This window comes from Alexandromys fortis, unplaced genomic scaffold (assembly GCF_014885135.2).
Source record: "Alexandromys fortis isolate MF-2015 unplaced genomic scaffold, M_Fortis_MF-2015_v1.1 scaffold_59, whole genome shotgun sequence".
In the NCBI taxonomy this organism is placed as follows: domain Eukaryota; kingdom Metazoa; phylum Chordata; class Mammalia; order Rodentia; family Cricetidae; genus Alexandromys; species Alexandromys fortis.
The window spans coordinates 8993235-9013849 of record NW_026067943.1 but is presented as its reverse complement, the minus strand read 5'-3'; the positions used below and the strand labels follow the sequence as shown (position 1 = coordinate 9013849).

General features: G+C 44.0%; 2 protein-coding genes across 23 annotated transcripts in view; one reads left to right on the top strand and one right to left on the bottom strand.

Annotated features, from left to right (window-relative positions):
* The window catches only part of Dcp1b (decapping mRNA 1B), a 41669-nt gene that overhangs the window by 16605 nt on the left and 4449 nt on the right, over nucleotides 1–20615 (bottom strand). For 2 of the 4 annotated variants that reach the window (XM_050148357.1, XM_050148359.1), the window contains exons 2-3: nucleotides 20140–20180; nucleotides 15804–15931 (exon numbers count right to left, since the gene is read on the bottom strand). The exons of 1 other annotated variant lie outside the window; for it this stretch is intronic. In XM_050148357.1, coding sequence (XP_050004314.1) covers nucleotides 15804–15931; nucleotides 20140–20180 — 169 coding nt within the window. The remainder of the gene's footprint in view (nucleotides 1–15803; nucleotides 15932–20139; nucleotides 20181–20615) is intronic. One more of the 4 variants, XM_050148360.1, reaches the window with a different exon arrangement.
* The window catches only part of Cacna1c (calcium voltage-gated channel subunit alpha1 C), a 662482-nt gene continuing 643836 nt past the window's right edge, over nucleotides 1970–20615 (top strand). For 10 of the 19 annotated variants that reach the window (XM_050148326.1, XM_050148331.1, XM_050148324.1 and 7 more), the window contains exon 1: nucleotides 1972–2769. In XM_050148326.1, coding sequence (XP_050004283.1) covers nucleotides 2631–2769 — 139 coding nt within the window. In that variant the 5' untranslated portion in view covers nucleotides 1972–2630. Of the gene's footprint in view, nucleotides 2770–20615 lie in introns of all 19 variants that reach the window. The other 9 variants (XM_050148339.1, XM_050148334.1, XM_050148338.1 and 6 more) reach the window with 3 other exon arrangements.

Here is a 20615-nt window from a genome sequence, read left to right as displayed (position 1 = left end):
CTTCCCTCTCCGTCTTTAAAGAATATGTTAACTGAAAAATTGGCAGTGAGTTATTAGGATAGGGAACTAGAAAAATATATTTTAAAAATAAATTTCATTTTAAAATGGCCATGCAAAAAAATCTGCAAATGTTGGAAAGTTAGGTATGGCTGTGGTGTGGTCATTCAGCAGTGAACAGAAACGCAGCATGACTGCAAATGATTCATTATTTTCCACAGAAGTTGTCTATTAAATTTAGTATGTATATAGCGCCATCGTTTTTGTGGTGGAGGCTAACACAGTTGCAGGGCACACTTGTAAATATCTAGTTGAGATCCTGGTCTTATAGGCAAATAATCATATAAATAATAGGCAAACTACATGGCCATTAAAAAACTTCACTGGAAATAGCAGCAAAAATATCATGATAGAGCAATGAAAATTAGCAAAAAAAGTATTTTAAAGGAAAACAAAAAAATTTAAACTTTCAAAGCATTTAGTTATATTTTATTTAAAGATAGCTATGATTGCAGGGAGCCAGTACGTGCATCTGTCATTACAAGATGGCGCCGGGCCCCTGCAGGCTTGGGATAAACAATTCCATAGCCAGTACCACCATCTCGGGCATGCTCAGTGTCCTCAGTGTGCCGGACCTATCAGGGAGCTTGGAATGGCTGCTGAGACACTTTGACCAATAGGAGGCCTGCACGTTCCCCTAGTCCCTATATAGGCAGTCGCAGCTCCAATAAAGTGTGATTTGGGAAGAATCCTCGTCTGGTGGTGTTCCTTCCTGCTGGTCAGGGAGTTCGCCGCAATGATAGTCTAAGAACACTTTTTTTTTTTTTTTTTTGCTCATTTATCTCACCAGTGCCCAGACACGAGCTTTCTCCCTTAGGACAGCACTGATACAAATATCCAACAGCACAGGAAATGTCTGTTTAAAGCTAGTTTATGCAGGTATCAAAAAGAAGCTTTATGAATGCAATCACCGACTTGCCAAAGTCAGCACTGAGGCTTTAAACTTCATTTCTGAACTGATCAAGTACATGCAGAATCCTTTTAAAAGGTGTGTGTGTGTGCAGAATCTTGACCTCAGATACCTACATGTGGAAGGGGCAAATGAGGATGGAACCCTAGGCTTTTTCAACCAGGTCACTCTCTGCAATGGAGACGCACACACATCCATCCACAGCACTATGACAAATCTAGGAAAACCGAGAACATCCATGTTCTCAATTCAATGTCCCAGTGCTTTCACATTAAAGTAAGACCTTAGCATCAAGATTAAATGTTATTCTGGAAACTGAGATTTAAGGCTACTTCCCACCTACCAGAAGTCACTCCCCACTCCCTAAAGACTCCTGTCCTCTTGTTCTTGGAAGGTCAGGCTGGACCACTGACACTCAGTCCGTGAGGAATCTACACGGGTCACTGGCACTCGGCCCACGAGGATTCTACACGGATCACTAGCAGTCAGCCCGTGAGGAATCTACATGCTACATGGATCACTGGCACTCAGCCAGTGAGGAATCTACATGGATTGCACTGAGTCCCATGAAGCTGACTTCTCCGTCTCAGTTACAACAGGTGCGGTGGACCATTTGAACCATCTGACCACAGTGAAATCTTTCCTTTTTGGGGGACTAAATTTTCCAAAATGGCAAGTCAGAAACTCACGTGCAATCAGAAACTAAAGCCCGGTGGCAGAGAAGGTGGCAATGTGTGTCTTCTTGGGAAACTATACTAACATGCATTCCAGGTGCCATTCTTCCTCTTGTGTGACATCTGACATACAGAACTACAGTTCCATTAAGGGCAGGATGCCAGGGAAACTGCTGGCACGAACAAAAGCCTTCTGACATCTTCATTAGCATGAGATGCTGACACACAGGTTTAGGGCAGAAACACAACAGAAAACCCTCAAATGTTAAAGTGGAATGAGGGAAATACCGGGGTTGTTATTTAGTGCAAATGGTTTTTACCATTCAACTGGGATCATCTGAAAAACTGTCTTTACCCAGTTAACGTTTAGCTTGAACATAGGGGAGGGGATGATAAAACACAAATTTCCCAGCATTCCTGGCTACTAAAAGGAGCACCAAGATAGAGGACTGGGCCTGTGCTTTCTTCTCCTTAAAATAGTTTTGCAGCTCAGCGGCACTGTGCATCCATGGAAGCGCACATTCCAGCTCCAGTTCTCCGCATCGTGGGCCCAGGCCTCCACCCCCACCAGGCCTATCACCCTTCCACACAAGAGGCTGTGCCAGACAGCTCGTGGTGATACACAAAGGCCAGGACTCGTCAGGCCTTCAGGAGGTGATGAGCTGACAGGCTGACAGAAGCCATTTGCCTCACACTTCCATCCAAGGGCTCCACCGGGGAAGGGCTTGTCTCTGCACAGGTCTGAAGGCAGCGGCACAGGCAGACCGAGGCCGCAGAGAACCGCGAGAGGAGGCGCGCTTTCAGAATCCCAAACCTGAAAGTTGCAGCCGGAGTTCACAGCAGAGCGCTAGGGCCCTGTGAGCTTTTATGGCCCTCCAAGGTGGCCACAGAAGTTGGTTCTGAGTTTTTAAAAAGTACAGGGGGAAAATTACAAGTGGGATAATTGTTTAGTCGTGAAAGTAGCGGCTAGTAGCCAACTGCAAGTCACAATGATTCGAGCCTTTGTTCAGCCGTCCACCCCCCCATACCAGCCGCTTTCCAGTCACCAGTCTGAGGAAACGGAGGGGAAGTTCAAGGGCAAGGTGGTACGCGAAGCTCAACTCAACTGTTTCTACATCTCTCCTGGAGGTAAGAAAAGGGGAGCCTGCTGAGCATCCCCCTGAAACAGGACCTTAGAAGGCTCCCCAGCACGTGCTCTTGCCTGTCTATGCAATCCTTGGGTTTAACTGAGACCTCCCACCGCACTGGGTGAGGTCTGCTTGGCACTGCCCTTTCCCCATGTCATGCTTGGACAATTCTCCACAGAAAACAGACTTTCTGGGGGTAAGATACCCGTCTCCTATATTCTTTCAATTCCTTGAGAGAGACTGAGGAGTGCAAACCTTCCATATTCCAGCCAATGTTTGAGTTGTGTGGGCACATACAGACAAGGGTGAGCAAGCTGACTGAACTTGATAATGGCAACAATTCTTTAGTTTCTTCAGTAGGAACCTGGAAAGCCAATCAAGCGGCCATTAGAGGCAGTATCAGATGTCACTTCAGTGTACACTGTCACCTGCACCCACCAACTCCCATTAGTACAGCACAGCAGTTCGCTCTGGATGAATGAGAATAGGACCCGCCTCATCCTGTTTGTGCTCCTAATAAATGTTTTCATTTCATATGGCCCTTTGAGACATTGACCATTTGTTCCCTATTTTATGCCAAGTATTTTTCGACTCAAAACCATTTAATAAGGATCAAGGCTGAGATTTTAGAAGAAAGCATATACCTATATAGCTAAGTGTATAAACAGGCGTTAAGGGATGTATAGCAGACTTTAAATGGGAGGTCTGGTTTTACTATGCTTCCTCACCTGCAAGCCTCCTCCTTTTCCCGCTCTCCTTCCTTCCTTCCTTCCTTCCTTCCTTCCTTCCTTCCTTCCTTCCTTCCTTCCTCCCTCCCTCCCTCCCTCCCTCCCTCTCTCCCTCCCCCCTTCCTTCCTTTCCCCTTTTCACTTACTCCTGTAAAAGGGCCGGGCCATTCATTTGACTTTGAACGCTCTCAGTTCTCTCTACTGGGAACCTGGCAGACATCAGCTCTGCAAACGAGGGGCATTTGAGCATAACTCAAAACAATGTGAGTCTCTCAGACCCCACTACTTTCTGGTCTTCCTCAAATGAGTGGAGCAGTAGTAATCTCTAGCCCAATGTATAACTGGTGTAAACACCTGTTTAGTGGGCTTTGTTCAAATAGAGTATTTTTTTTTTTAATTTACTGTCTCATTTACCCAGTTCGAGCTGTTGTTTGTTTGGCCATGCTGAAGAAGTTTACTTCCGAGAGGCTGGCGGACGCACACACATAGCACCCACCCTTCTGAAAGTCTTAACATGTTTTAGAGAAGGAGAGACAGTCACTAGGAGTGTGCAGCTCAGGGACTCCCCTCACAGCGGCCTCTGTGGCCACACAAGACTCAGGAGCCAACCAAAGGATTTTTGTGTTGAACTTATATTGTCTAGAATATGCCCGACGGACCTCCAAATTTGATACACAAAGTCTCAAGAAACGTTTACATGCTTTGATCTGACGTCTAAGCTTACCTAGGAAAGACTGGAATTAGTCTGTGTTTGGGCTTCTTCTCATTTGATAACATTTTGTTTATTTGTGTGTACATGTGTGTGGGCACAAAAGTGCCACCGTGTGTGCGTGAGGAGGTCAGAGGACAACCAGCCAGGGAAGGGACTCGGGTCAGCAGCCTGGACAGCAGCAGCTCCTTTACCCATGGAGCCAGCGCTTTGCTCTGAGACAGGGCTTCGCTTTGTAGCCTCAGCTGGAAAGCTACTCACTGCGCAGCCCAGGCTGGCTGCGACCTCACAGTTATCTTACTTTGTGGATTATCTGAAATTTGTAGAGTTGGCCTGGACTTTCAGAATAAAAAAGGAAATGAGAGTCGGAGGGGGGAAGGGAGGAGGAGGGAGGGAGGGAGGGGGAAGACTTGTATCAGTTGCAGTGTTTACAGCAGAAGGCTCTAGAGTGGCACCTGAGGCCTGGGTCCTGGGTCCACAGACGGGGAACTGAGGCTGTGGCTGCTGGCTCTGCGTCAGCCCCAATGTTCTGCCCCTTCTCCCACCTGGAAGGTTGTACAAACTCCACGTCCCTTTGGCGCGCCCTTCCATGTCTTTAACGTAATGCTCTTTCATTCACCTTCCGCTCTGGTTTTACTGACCAAACACGGACACGTCTTGTAAAACAAAATCTCCACTGGCCCCAGAGCAGCCACATAGCACTGTTATCTTTGGCCCTGGGTCTGGTTCTCTTCATATGACATAGTTTTACTGCACCTCACAAATCAGCAGTCCTGACCCATGATCTTGGGAAACTGGAAGGTTCACAGCCGATGAGAAGCGGTTATTCTTAAATGATAGCACTGAACACTAGGAGCAAACAGTAGAAACCCGAGTAGTAAAAACAAACTCCCCATTCCAAATAAATGAACTGTTTTTAGAATGCTAATGCTATTAAAACTAAATATTTCAAAACCCTATACCAAAGAATTATGTTAATTTGAAAAAAAATATGCATTTCCAACCACCAATAAGAACTTGTTACTTTAAAAGTAAAAGTTGTATTTAGCTTTTAGAAAGCTTCATATATAACAAAGATTACATGTGTCATCAGACTTCCTAACCTCCTCTGGGTCACTGTCCTCCTCACCAGGGAGACTTGACACCATGTCAAGGTCAGAGCAATCTTTGCCAGACACTAAATTCCACATTTACTTTCTCTCAGGGGAAAGTTACTTCATTTACTCTAAGAAGTCTAACAGGGTAAAGACACACCTAAAAGAAATTCAGAATTAGGAAAACCTTAGGTTAATAGTAACAGAGATAGGAACAATTTACTGTTTTATTGTCCACTTGTTTATCTCCACTTTATTCATAATTTTGCTGATAAATTTCAAAATCTGAGTCAAAATACCAAATGGATACCCTAAAACATTTCTACATGTCTCTGAGCTCCTATTTATCCTTGAGAATGCATCCTATCTTCTTCACTCTTCCAGGGATAAACTTTCGTGGTTTTTCTTTACTCCGGTCTTTCTGTGCATCCTTGCACTAAAAGCGTGCTACTTAGGCATCTACACATCTCTCCCTAGCTCAGACCGCAGCTCCTGGAGGTCTCCGACAATGCAGGACAGAGAGCAGTGCATATAGTCAGTCTACCAGTGTCTACCAAAGACTTCATTACCAATAATGCTTGCCATGGTTAATATCAGTTCTGGCTTAACTAACCATGGACCAGATAGGCAGGAGTCCTCTGCCAAAGGACCCACGCTACCAGAGAGCAGGCAGCTGCTCCTCAGAAGCCTGTATAGTCTTCTACCATTGCTGAGAGTTGACTTTGTTATTCTTAGGTGTAAGTCTCAGTGACAGGACTTTGCCACTCAGATGTGAGTTTCTAGAAAAGACATATTCCATTGACCTGGAGCTGGGCAGGCACTAATGTACTTATTTTATGCGTGTTTATGATCGCAACAGTTCTACCCATCATTCTTCTTGCCTGCCTACTACTCCCACTGGCAACTGGGAGACCAAGAACACAATTCTCTTCCTTATACACAATCACTAGGATTGGGTGCAGCTAACAACTATGATACACACAGGCTTGTCCCATGTGGTAACGATAACCTTGAGCTTACGTGCACCTAAGTTACCTTAATTATTCCAATAACTCTGAAATGCTGTTATCATAAATGAGTGTCAACAAAGGGAAATAAGTCCTGTCTCATATTAGAGTTTGAGATGCTTAAAGACGAACATAAAGCAACATTTTTCTAGGTCAAAAATTGTTCTCCTCAAAAAAAAAAAAAAGGCTCAAAGCACAGACTTCTTCATATTTGAGTCAGATGATTTAATCCAGCATTTGATGATGACAGTGCAGCTTTTCTGAGGCAGTTTAACTCAAAACCATCAGTGGATTACTGAAAAGCTGCTGAAGTTTGGCACAGAGGTTCTGTGCCACTAATGGGAGGAGCCAATCAGAGGCTCTGTGCCACTAATGGGAGGAGCCCATCAGAGGCTCTGTGCCACTAATGGGAGGAGCCAATCAGAGGCTCTGTGCCACTAATGGGAGGAGCCCATCAGAGGCTCTGTGCCACTAACGGGAGCAGCAGATCAGAGGCTCTGTACTTCTGTCATTCTGACCTTTATCTACATGAACACAGGAGATACTGAGTGTTCCTAAAGCCTTCCTGTTGAAAACAAGTCATGTTGGGTTCTGTTCTGAGAGAACTAGGGGTTGTGTATGGAATGATTCCAACACCAGCTCACGGCCTAATTGCTTGCTTGCTTTTGGATCCAAATATAAAATAAATATAAGATGCCTTCTGGAATCAACACAATTATCCGAAATCATCTTGTGATTTTTTTGAACAAAAATCAGCAATAGAAAAATAGAATGCAAAATGTCCACCAACACTATGCAGCCATACTGCCCGCTCCCTGTGTGCTGAGGCAGGGAGAAGGAAGGACGCTTCTCTCAGAAAGCATGGAGGGGAACGTTCTGAAATATGGTTTTTCTCTGCCAAGATTTAGGCTTTTCTCCTAGCCAATTTGGCTCCCTCAAACAAAATACAGAAGATGGTGCAACTACAAGCCACAAAGGCAGCATATGAATGGAAGCAGCACACTATGCGAACACATTTTCTTGTAATGCCAAGAATCTTGCATCTGTATGGCTGAAAACAAAACACAGTGGCTTCGTTTAGATTTTACTCCACGATAGCTGTGTACTAGCTGTAATGCGTCACTCTGTCTCACAGACTTCTCCTCCCCCAAGCACGCCAATATTATTCACTGAGTGAGCTCCAAGATCTGTACATTCCCATTAGATTCACTAGTCCTACCCACAAGCCCCCTGACATCCTACAGTGGAAGTGCAGAGTCCTTCAGCTGGGTGCTGGGAGAAAGGAGCATGGCTTGTGAGATGCTGAGAGGAACTGTCACAGGAGCTGTGATGCGTGGAAACCAAAATTAGGACGCCCAGTACTCAAAAGTGAAGCACTGCCTTACTTGACATCTTCTGGAGCGTTCTGTAATTGACAGAACGCCAGGTTTTACACCAATCGTCTCCTTTAGCATTTCCATCCCTTCAGCATGAGCCGAGTACTGGCTGAACAAACGGTAATTCTGGATTTAAGGCCAGAGGGACGGTTCATCGCTCGAGCTGGAGGAGGTGTGCACTTCTTAATCACTTGTTACAGTGTGCCAGCTCTGTGCAAGAGCCATAATAAAGAGCTAGGCTTCTCACCTGGAATGGAAATGGTGGCTTAAAGACACCAACTGAGACGCACTGAGTGTGGTGGTTTGAAAGAAAAGGGCCCCCAAAGCTAGAGGCACTAACAGGAGATGCTGTCTTGTTGGAGGAAGTGTGTCACTGTGGAGGTGGGCTTTGAGGTCTCAGATATGTTCAATATACTGCCACTTCCTGTTGCCTGAAAGATGCAGGACTCTCAGCTACTTCTCCAGCACCATGTCTGCCTGCACACTGCCATGTCCCACCATGATGATAACCGAATGAACCTCTGAATTGTAAGCGAGTCACTCCAAATTAAATGTTTTCCTTTATAAGAGTTGTGATGGTCATGGTGTCTTCACAGCAATAGAAACTCTAAGACACTGAGCATATACTAAGTTGTAACTTTCAGGGGCCTTATTCCTCTCCAATTACGAAGCACACTAGAGTCCTTGAAGGTTACTGAGGGCAGCAAGCACATCTACCACATTCAATAAGAGCCTCTATGTAGAGGATCCCATTCTGACTGCATATGAAGAGTCAAGGTCTCTGTCTCCTCCACAGTATTTGTGCCTTGGATGAGTTTCCCATGAGGATCTTATATTACTTCCTGGGCGGATCCAGAAGAGAAAAGCATGCTATTGTTATTCTGGCAAATATCAAGTTCCTGTCTAAAAACGATGTCAAGGACTTTTAGCTCTCTAGTTAAAGATGTGCGCTGACCTTAGATGGCTTGAGAAATTCAATTGCATTCCTAGAATTTAAGTCTGTACAATGGCGTGCATAGACATTCGGAAGGTGAAGCACAAAGCATGGACCTTAGAACAATACCTGGTGCATGAAAGGCAATCTAAAGCATACAATCAAAAAGAGGGGAAGGAGGTGGGTAGGAGGGAAGGAGGGAGGAAAGCGAGGAAGAATCATCTGATTCCACAACTCAAACAGGATTAAAAATGACTACCTGAGAGGGTTGGAGAGGTGCTCAGTGGTTAGGAGCACTTGCTGCTCTTATAGAGGATGAAGTTCAGTTCCCAGCACCCACATGGTGGCTCACAACCATCTGTAACGCTAATTCCAGAGGATCCAGTGCGCTTTTCTGACCTCTATAGGCACCAGGGTTGTACATGGTACACAGACATACATGCAAGTAAGATATTCATATACATTAAAATAAATAAATCTAAAAATTAAAAATGCACTCTTGGGAATATCAATATATCAGCAAATATCCTAAAATGAAAGGAAATAAGCCGAGCTATCTATGGGTGGATAATGAGGCTTTCACTTCCTCTGCAGTCTGTTTCCACGGGGTTTGTTTTTAACATTTCGGCTGCTTTTATACCGACCCTAAGTGATTCTAAGGTTAAAGGTTACAAGTCTCAGGGCCTTAGAACCCGCTGAGCTGGAAGACCTTTACTGCTCTAAATATCTTGAAATCTAGAGGGCTTAAGAAGCCTAAATCACAACCAAGAGGCAGAGGGAGGTGGATCTCTGTGAGTTCCAGGCCAGCATGGCCTACATAGCAAGTTCCAGGACAGCCAGGGTGTACAGAGGAACCCTGCCTAAAGAAACAAAACAAAACAAACAAACAAAAACTCAAATCCCTGAGGAAACCATACAGTTCAGCCTTGGTAATTGCTTTGTATTAGTCTGAGAGATAGAACTGTCACACTGACCATGAGGTGGGGAATAGGGAAGAATTTCTGAAAGCCGGGCAACCTCGTGGCCATTATAAATCAATCACTCCAAGCAGAATCGTCAACACTTTGTCTTCAGCACACCGATTAGAATTTGAGACAAAATCATTAGACATCTCTCTCTCATTCTCTCTCTCTCTGTCACACACACACCAAACAATTCTGGAGTTGGTACAAATGATTTGGAAATTACTTCTAGTCTGCTGTGCATGTCTATTTCTTATCCTGATCCATTCATTTTCTGGGCCCATGTGGAATCACAGAACACATTTAAAATACAAGATACAGTCTCTGTCCACAGGGGACCTGAAATGTACTCCTCATGCCTACATAGTAACTTATTGATTTATGGTAGCATAAATGGCCAAGGTTTTTCAGAACACATTCTAAGTATACTGAGTAATGCTCCCTTCAAATTATGCCCAACACTTATTTGTAAATTTGACTTTCTTACTGCTGTTATTTATTGTGGCTGTATATATGCAGGTACAATTTAGCTAAAGCTCTGGAATAAAAAAGTAGGTACTTTATAATAGCCATCAAGAAAATGCTTAAAATTATATTTTAAAACTATTGATTACTTGTCATATAATGTTTTAGGGAAAGAATTGCAGAAAAGATATTAGAAAACTGCATCTCTGCTGGAAAGTTGGCTATTTAAAGCGAATTTGTGACAGAAACAAGGAGTCACTGCAGATGAAGGGGAGCCGTGGGTCCCACTGGCTCCTGTGCTTCCTCACCCTAGCGCAGGACTCACGCTACCAGGCAGTTAACACGAGAGACTTTCAGTAAGGGTCTGGGGTGTGGCTAAGGGTTGTAGTGCTTGTCTATCATACCCAAGGCCCTGGGGTTCACGGGACAGGGGAAGAGGAAGGGAAGGAAGGGGAGAGAGAGGGGAGAAGGCAGATGGGATCAGAGGGGAAGAGAAGGGTAGGGAGGCTTTTCAGAGCATAGATCCTTTCTTTAAGCTTCCTAATCAACACTGGACTCACACTGGCAGTGCGGCTCTATGTTCCTTATGGGAAGTACTTGAGACCAGAGTGTTTCAGATTTCAGGTTTTTTTTTTTTTCATGTAAGGACATTTGCAGTCTTTACCTGTTACTCATCTCCAACCTGAAAACTCCAAATCTACACTTGATCTTAGACCAGCAGAAAAGAATTGAAAATCTCAAATCTAAACCTTTAGATTGCCATTTCAGCACTCAAAATATTTGAACTTTTTATTCTTCAAAGTTATGTGTGTAGATGTTTTGCCTCCATGTATATCTGTGCACCACTTGCATGCCTGGTGCCCACATATGCCAGAAGAGGGAGTTGAAGTCCCTGGAACTGAAGTTACAGACTATTGTGAGCCAACTTGTGGGTACTGGGAATTGAACTAGGTCCCTTAGAAGAGCAGCTAGTGCTTAGCCGCTGAGCTATCTCTCCGGACCCATTATCCTCATTGATAAAACAGAATTTCCAAGAAAAAGTTACAAGAATTTAATAGGATAGCCCATATAAAATCCAACACAGTTCCTGGCAGACAGTAAATGTTTGTTGAATGAATGAAGGCATGCAATTTCACTCCAGATTTAATAACCATCTTTTTTGATTTTTACATCTTATTTTAAAAAGCTGTGCAAGGATGGAGGAGGGAAAGTATTAAATACAGGAACATTGCTGGGGCTGGTGGGCCAGCCATCCTCCAGAAAACAGCAGGCTTCCAGCACAGTAAGAGAACCTGGCTCAAAGGAGGACGCAGGAAATAATAGAGGAAGATTTCTGACATCTTCTTCTGGTCTCTGCATGTACGCACAGGTGCACATCTTTGCACATCTATATGTCACACACACACACACACACACATGGTTTGAAAGAAAATGGCAGGAGGTGTGGCTTTGTTGGTGTGCTTACTTGTAGGTGTGGCCTTGTTAGGGGAAGTGTGTCACTGTGGGGGTGGGCTCTGAGATTTTGTATGATCAGGATACTGCCCAGTGTCCCAGTCGGCTTGCTGTTGCAGACTTGCTGATGTAGGACTCTCAGCTCCTTCTCCAGCACCATGTCTGCCTGTGTGCTGCCATGCTTCCTGTCATGAGAACGGACTGAACCTCTGAACTGTAAGCGGCCACTTCAATGAAATGTTTTCCTTTATAAGAGTTGCTGTGGTCATGGTGTCTCCTCACAGCAATAAAAACCCTAATACACACACACACTAAATAAATAAAGCTCACTTAGGTCAAATATCATTTCAATAAACTCCAATAAAGCTCAGACTATAAATTCTTTTCTACAACAAAGTAATCTATTTTGTGTTTGATTAAAATTCAAAATTACTTATCAAATATTTTTTTTTCTTTACTGATTCTCTGAGAAAACTTGCTGTGAACCATTTGTGGCCCTACTGTACTGCAATGGCAGACATGATTCACAACCTATGGCAAGTGAAAGGCCCAGAGCCTCTGGAGGTCTGTACGGACCCCAAGGGGAAGTAACCATGAAAACAAGCTTGCATGAAGCCAGGCTCCCTGTCCAAAGGGGCATTATCAGAGGTATTATAAAAAAGCCTATGCAACTGTTACATAACCAGCTGAGCTGCAGGAAACACTGAGAGGCACCCAGACCTGAAGGCCTGCGTGATAAACCCTCTGTGGACCTCAGATGTCAGAGGCTGAAAAGCTCTGATAAGTTAACTAAGACCAAACAACAGGCGTCAAAGGCAATCAGCATCAGGCGTTAAGGAGAACAAAATGGAGCAAAATGAGCGCAGAAGAGTGAGAAGACACTGCCTTCACACTCTGCTCAACTGATTTCATTTTTCCATACCAAGCGCATGCGATCCCAAAGACTGACTTCCATTTGTAGTCATGCTTAACTGCGGGAGGCAGTGCAGGGGGTGTGGACTAGCACCCAGGGCCAGCACTGTAGGAGCACAGGCTGGGCTGGCTCCTCCCCAAGCCTCAACTTCTCATCTGGAAAAGGCCAGTGAAAGCAGCGCTGGCTCATCCACAGAAGACCCACAGGGATGAACCACGCCTGAAAGTTTAAATTAGAAATAACAAAGAAGCAGGTAAAAGTAAATTTAAAAATACACTTTATTTATTTAGCCTTATATCCAAATATTGTCATTTTAATGTTGGCCAATATAAAATTATTATAAGATTTCTAAAGATTCTCCTTCCTTCCTTCCTTCCTTCCTTCCTTCCTTCCTTCCTTCCTTCCTTCCTTGTGCTAGGACTTTGAAAAATGCTGTGTGCTTTAAACACACAGTCCTGTTCCTTCAGACAAGCCATACTTTAAGGTCAACAGTCCCAGGTGGCTGCTCACCACCATCCTGGACATACCTAGAGACAGTGAGTGAGGCTTCCTGTGTGCTTACTAACTCCACACAGCATTTTCTGTCAGACAGGCCCTGGGAGACATAGGAAAGGTATTTTTTAAATTAATACATTAAGGAAATTCTAATCTTTCAGCATTGTATATTACATAAGGCAATATATAAGAATTTCAGAATATCTACAGTGACTAGATCAATTATTTGTACAAAATAAGAACAACCAGAAATGACTGATAGATAACTAGTATTCATTCATTATATGTTCACTTTTAAAGGTTTATTTCACACACACACACAAACACATGCACGCACGCACATACACACAACTTCATGTCTGGTGCATATGGAGGCCAGAAGAGGGTGTTGTGTCCCTGAAACTGTAGTTATAGCCAGTTGTGAGATGCCACATGGGTACTGAGAATTGAACCTGGGACTTCTGGAAAAGCAGCTAATGCTCTTAATTGCTAAGCCATCTAATCTACATCCATTTTTGTGGCTTCTTTATTAGCATTTGAATATGTTAATGCTATTCAGGACACAGTATTTTTTGTGTCTATGAGCCAGACATCGGTGTTGTTCTTTCTTCTCTCCCACCAAAACCAAGGTTTCTCTGTGTACCCCTGGCTGTCCTGGAACTCGCGTCATTCTTTCTAAGGTGCTGTCCACCATGGTTTTTAAAGCAGTCTCTCACTGGCTTGGGGTTCACCCACTAAGCTAGGTTGGCTGGCCAGGGAGCCCCAGGGAGCCTCCTGTCCCTGCTTCCTAGGATTACACACACACCACTCCACCCAGCTTTTTCAATGGGATCTGGGGAATTGAACTCAGGTGATAATGTTTGTACAGTACGCACTTTATTAACTAAGCCAGCTCCTTTGCCCAAATATCCTTTTAAAACAAGAATATAAATTCTGACATAACTATAACCATACTGCAAAAAAACAGCAACAAACCATATTTTTAAATAAAATACTGCAAAACCTTTCTTTTCATAGGGCCTACTATTGGTAAGTCACATTACTGCTCTAATAGCTCTATTTTTTCTCATTAAGGACTAGACATTTATCACAACAACCTATTTATGTACAATTAACTATAGCATCATATTTAATGTATTGCTACATTTAGTCTTAAACTATTCACTGGGATTATCATCAAGTATTACTTAAATTACATTATTAAAATTCTGAGTAGTATACAGTAGACAAGTTCTGTGTCAGGAGATGTGTGCTATATTTATGTGTGCACACATGTGCAAGTGTGCTTAACAATGCAGGAGTGTACAGAGGCTAGAGGCTGATGTCAGGATGCCTTCCTCTATGTTTCCATCTTCTTTTATTAAAGACAGGGTCTCTCACTGACCCTGTAGCTAACCATTTAGGCTAGAATGAATGGGCACAAGACCCAGGGCTTGCCCGTCTCTGCCCCCAGCATTGGGGCTACTGGACAATTATTTGGGTGCTAGGGATCAGGACTCAGGTCCCACACATGCAGAGTAAATACTTTAAACACCAAGACATCTCCCCAGCCTCTTTTGTGTTTGTGTGCTGTATGCAAGTGTGTGTGTGTGTGTCTGCACACGCACATTTGTGTCAGGGCCAGAAGTTGACAACAGATGTATTTCTCTGTCACTCTCCATTTTTCCCCACATTTATTTGCTGGAGAGGAGGGAGCATGTGACATTGTGGGGTGTGTGTGTGTGTGTGTGTGTGTGTAGGTCAGAGGACAACTTGTGGGAGCTGGTGCTCTCTTTCCACCTTTATGTAGATTTCAGGGATCAAACTTATGCTATCAGGCTTGGCAGCAAAGATCTTTACCTGCCGAATCATTTTGTCGGCTGCCTTGGTTTTTGAGATGGGGTCTCTCACTGAACCTGGAATTCCCAGTTCCAGCTAGCCTGGAAGGCCAGCAAGCTCTGGGCACCCACCTGACTTTGTCTCCCAGCACTGGAAATACAAATGTACACAGCTACTGCTGGCTTTGTGTGTGTGTGTGTGTGTGTGTGTGTGTGAGAGAGAGAGAGAGAGAGAGAGAGAGAGAGAGAGAGAGAGAGAGAGAGAGACTGCTGCAGCGTGGAACTCAGGTCCTCATGTTGCAAGCTCTTTACCAGTTGAGCCATCTCCCTCCCTAGTACCGACCTCTTAGATCTTAAGCTCAAACCACAACTGGATTGCAAAGTCTCTTTGAAAGTTCCCCACAAGGCCAAAGAGCTGGCCCATACTTACCTTCCCAGGAGTAAGGTCCTATGGTGAAGACGGCCCTGAAGCTGACGGCTTCGTTAGTCTTTCTCAGATAAGACAGTGAAATGAGGACAGAATACCACCAGCAACTGCTACTTCTTCTCGAGTCCATCAAGAACCACTCAGTTACCTACCGCAATGTCACCATTACAAATGCTTAAGAGACTCTAAAGGGCCAAATTCTTTGGACTCTGACTTTTCAGTAATTACATACTCAAAAGTATAGACCCTCTCCTCAATCACTCCTCGCAGTGCTTGGTCAGAGGTGATACACAAGGAAAAACTCCCACTAATCAAATCATCGACTCTGTGTTCAGTGACACCACCCGTCCCTCTCTTGTCTCCTTACCAAGTACTCACCTTCCCCATTTCTGCTCAGGATTAAAGTCAATGACTGGTTCATTCTATAGGCAGAAGAACTGCTCAAGACAGGGCTTAAGGAAACTCTCGCTTGAACACTTCCAAGCTAATAAATGTTAAAACCCAAGCTGTTGATACTAAATGCAGAGCACGGGAGGACACTGCAGCTTGGGACACTTGACTTCAGAACAGACTACCGCTGCATTAAGAGACTCACATGTGGCACATGACCACCGCTGTATGTTTACATATGTATAAACATATGTAAAGAGACTCACATGTGGCATTTCTGTAGAGAAGGAAAGGGTCCTGGAGCTGGAGGTCCAGGTCTTTAGTAATGGGTTCTGTCCTGTTCTCCATGCTGAGCCTATTCATAATGGTGAATCCGTGCTTTGGAGAGGCAGACCTGGAAATCATGGAGCAGGGGAGAGACATTGCTAAGCAGAGCGCACCTGCAGTGTAGCTACCTTCTGACGTGTCTATTAACTTTGCTGTGTATACCCAGTTTCTCACAAGCAGTCTGTACACCTAGGAAGCAACATTTCTTTACACTGGGCATCTATGTCCTTAAGGTCATTGTTTTTAACTGTGCCGGAGGCTGTGCAGATCTTATGTTCATCTTGTCTCTCTGCCTATGCTGCACACTCCTTTAAGATAGAGACATAACTGCCTTTAAAAATCTTACTGCTAGGGGCTGGAGAGATGGCACAGTGGTCAAGAGCACTTGACTGCTCTTCCAGAGGTCCTGAGTTCAATTCCAGCAACCACATGGTGGCTCACAACTGTCTGTAATGGGATCTATTCCCTCTTCTGATGTGCACGGAAGACAGAGTGCTTATGTACATAAAATACAGGAAAAAAATAAATCTTAAGAAAGTCTTACTGGAAGATACTTTCAAAAGGGTTTCAGAGTTAAAAGCATATATTTCTTACAAAAAGATAATTTTTACTAAAAGTGTAAATATTAGCTTGAAACTGAGAACTTCAGGAAAATGAGGCAGCTCTGTCAGTGAGCGAACGTGTGAGAGGAGGTACAAAGCAGGGTCATGTAACAGTGGCGGTGTGTGTGTGTGCACGTGCGCACGCGCGTTCTGTTCTCTTCACTACAAAGCAAACCGTTTTTCTGGACAAGCCACTATAAAACTTTACCTGGTAAAAAGTGACCTTTAGAGAGTTTCATTTTTCATTCCATTCAATAAACCTCGACTGCCCATCTGTCAGGCCGGAGACCCACAGTGTACACAGTGTAAACTAACAATCATGTGCACATTTGTCTGTGCTGAGTGACAGCCACATCATAAGTCAGCCAAGACTCTCGCAGTGACACAGAAGGGCAACATCCGCATTTAACAGAAGAGAGTAGCATTCATGTGTTCAAGTTAAAGGAGATTCCTGGGCTACCAGTACAAACAGGAAGAAAATTAGTTTTATTTTGCTTTTAACTACTTTATACTGATAAAGTACAACATTGCCACTTACAGGATTTTATTTCTAAAGTGCCAACCTTTTAACTGATGGAAGGCAATCTTTGATGTGCTTATCCTACAAGGAGGTAAAGCACTGACAGGCATAGCCTCAATTTCCCAAACGGCCATTTCTATTTAAACTTAAGAGAAGATGAAAATGCACTCCTAAGACTGACAGAGGGTCCTGAATAATAAATTTAGACATTCCGGTGACTGTGTCTCCATGAACTCCATCACAAATAGGAAGACATGGGAACTCAAAGAAATATTTCTTGACATGTATTTCAGTAGCATAACATTTTACGTCATAAATGGAAGGAACTATACCACAGTTTACACTACAGGCCCAGAAACAAAGATGCCAGGTGCACTGAGACACTTCTGAAGGAGAAGTAAAGGTGTACCACACACAGCTTTATTACCTTAGCTAAACTGCTGCCTCCACACTGAGGAGAAGACCTCACCAGACCAGGCACATGGGTCTATGTGGGAAGGGGAGGTGTACACACGGGAAGGGCGGGTGTACACGCGGGAAGGGGGGGGTGTACATGCAGGAAGGGGAGGAAGCAGAGATGTCATCCCAACGAGATAGTTTGGGGAACAGGATTAAGAGACAGGGAAGGATTATTTTTCTCAGTGTAATGGTATGACTTATTTCGTTAGCCACGTGGAGCATATATCAAGAAGGACTTAAGTGCTAGGCCGTAGTTCAGTTGGGAGAGTAGCTGCCTAGCACGCACAAAGCCCTGAGCTCCATCTCCAGTATTACATAAAACTGGCACAAGGCTGTAATTCCAGCACTTGTGAGGAACAGAAGTTCAAAGCTATCCACTGCTATATGGTAAGTTTGAGGCCAACCAGGTTTACATGAGACACTACCTCAAAAACAAGACAAAATACAAAGCTATACTTGGTTTGAATACAAAAGAGAAAATAACTGTATAATTCAGCAGAAAAGTCCTTAAAACCATCATTAATACATACTACTGCATCTCTCTCCTCAAAATAATCCTTCTTAGAAACGAGAGAGAATACACACCGTGCTTCAGTTTCTCTTTACCTTCTCAATTACTCACGCTGAGCAAATCCACTTGGTGCTTCTGGAATGTTCTGGCATAAAACATGGACTAATAGGCTAGTAATTCTTAGATTCACAACCCTAAACATTTGTCTTACTTGTGGTCCAGCCTGTAGCCTGGTCAGTCATTCCTTCCTTCCACTCCCTCTCCCCGGATGACAGGGCAGCTGACACCCTCCCTTCACTGGTTCTGTATTGTGCCCCCAGCTGGCCTCTTAAGGCTATTCTAGTTCTGCTTTCTATGTCCCTGTTGGCCCCAGAATTCACCCATCAACTCATTCCTATTTCCTGTTGGTACTCCTCTTAGACAATACAAAACTCTCCAAAGATGACCAAGTGCCTGGATTCCTTAATCTGAATTCACTGAGACCATCGCAAAAGTATTACTTCAAAACGCTAAAGACCAAAGGCCCAGGTGGGGGGTGAACTTCACAGAGACCAGATGAGGCCCAGATCCTTGACCAGCCCCATGCCCCCCACCACTTGAGTTCTACCAAAGGTTTGTCATTCCGTTCAAGCACCGCCATTTGCCTAGAGGCTCTGTGTCTCGGTGTCACTGTGTTCTCCATCCATGAACTTTCACTTGGACTTCTGTTATTCTGGTCCCAGCTTTTTCTCCTATCTACTTCACGGCAGTCACCCTCTAATATCCTGCCCAACTCCAGTTTCTTTCACAGCAAGTGCCTCCTTATGATCTAACACACTGACTCTCCATGCGTTTTCTCACAGCTTATTAAGCATCCTCATGTTCATAAGCCTTCAGTTACTCCCTACTGCTAGAGAAATAAACTTCAGAATCCTTAGGCTACCATTCTATCCAATCGCATCACTTATGCTAATATAAACCATCTACACCAGATTCAATCCCTACTGTCCCTTTATTTTTTTTTAATTTATTTATTAAAGATTTCTGTCTCTTCCCCACCGCCGCCTCCCCTTTCCCTCCCCCTCCCCCAATCAAGGCCTGGGTCTGAAAAAGCCTGGGTCAAAACCGGTCTCGCTGAACATAGCGGACAAGGAGGACTACTGAGACCTCAAGAACAATGGCAACGGGTTTTTGATCCTACTGGACCTATTGGTTTCGTGGGAGCCTAGGCAGTTTCGTGGATGCTCACCTTACTAGACCTGGATGGAGGTGGGTGGTCCTTGGACTTCCCACAGGGCAGAGAGCCCTGATTGCTTTTTGGGCCTACTGTTCCTTTAAACAGGAGTCTGTATCCCTACTTTTGCCTTTCTTTCTGTTGGGACTTCCTGTCCTGAAGTCCAACCCAAGCTCTGTCATTCTACAATGTCTCCCACAACCGCAGGAGTTCTGGGCAGCTTTTACAGCAACCAGTACTAGGGACGGTATATCCTGTATTGTGGTCATCTTAAACTTGAACATGGGTGTATGTACTTATCCTCTTATTTCTCCAGGAAAACTGTTCCTTCAATCGGGGCTTAGACTACCAGTTTTATATTTCATCTCTGAACTCCCCTAGGTGACAGAATCCAAGATACTTATGTGGACATTCGCATTAACAATAAATCTGCATGTAGTCATAAGACAATATATATACCGTGTGTCTGTGTGCATGTGTGATATTAATAATATGTGATAAAAAAGAAATTACTAAAAGCATCAACTTATTAAATTAATCCGGACACATTATTAACTAGACAATGGAAGACTGAGGAACAGATTCAACCCCGGGGCATGCTTTTTTAAGCAGTAAAGGGTGAGAGAAGGTGAGCCACAAGTCCTTCCCAACCACTGCCTAATTTAGCTAACAGCGTACCTCTAATCTCTTGGCAGTGCACAGTGTTCGCAAGCTGTGTGCAATTCATTGCAATCAGATGATGAATATGTACTGCTAGAACAGATATTAAGATTTAAGTTGGAATTCTATCCTGAAACCAGCACCATCAGAATGTCCCAGGTCACATTCTGTGTTATTTAGTCTTCTTGCCAACTAGTAATTCTGCATGGATTTGGTTGTGGTACTTCTTTGAAATAAAACTGCCCTTCAAGACGTGACAAAACTAAGCTAAAACATTATTTCAAAATTGTTTTTCTAAAATCACTCTTACCTTGTATAAACAAATAAGGTTCCTTCCACATCAGTCTTCTCCTAAAAATAAAGCAAACACATACCATATGTATGTTCTCTTCATTCTATGGCAGAAAACACAAACTTCTTACAGAATACTAGGGGACGGCATACAATTTCAAGTAGGCGAAGTGGCAGTATGGAACAGAGGGGCTACCAGGAGGGGGAAGACATAGACTTTGATGTTACCAGAGGGTGCTGAATGAGCAGTACTTGGTCACTATTCTCTTTCCCAAACACACTATGAGTGGCCCACCTGGCTGGAGCTGAGAACGTGTGCTCCAGACATCATCAGAAAGAGGAGATGGTAAGGGCGCAGCCTTCTCCGCCATCCACCTAACTGCATGCGCGCAAGCTGTCAAATTAACTGTTATCTGCACCTCATTACCCTCCACCTTATCTTGTGTTCACCGCCATACCCTGTCACTAGGAGAACAGATGATCTGTCAATAACTG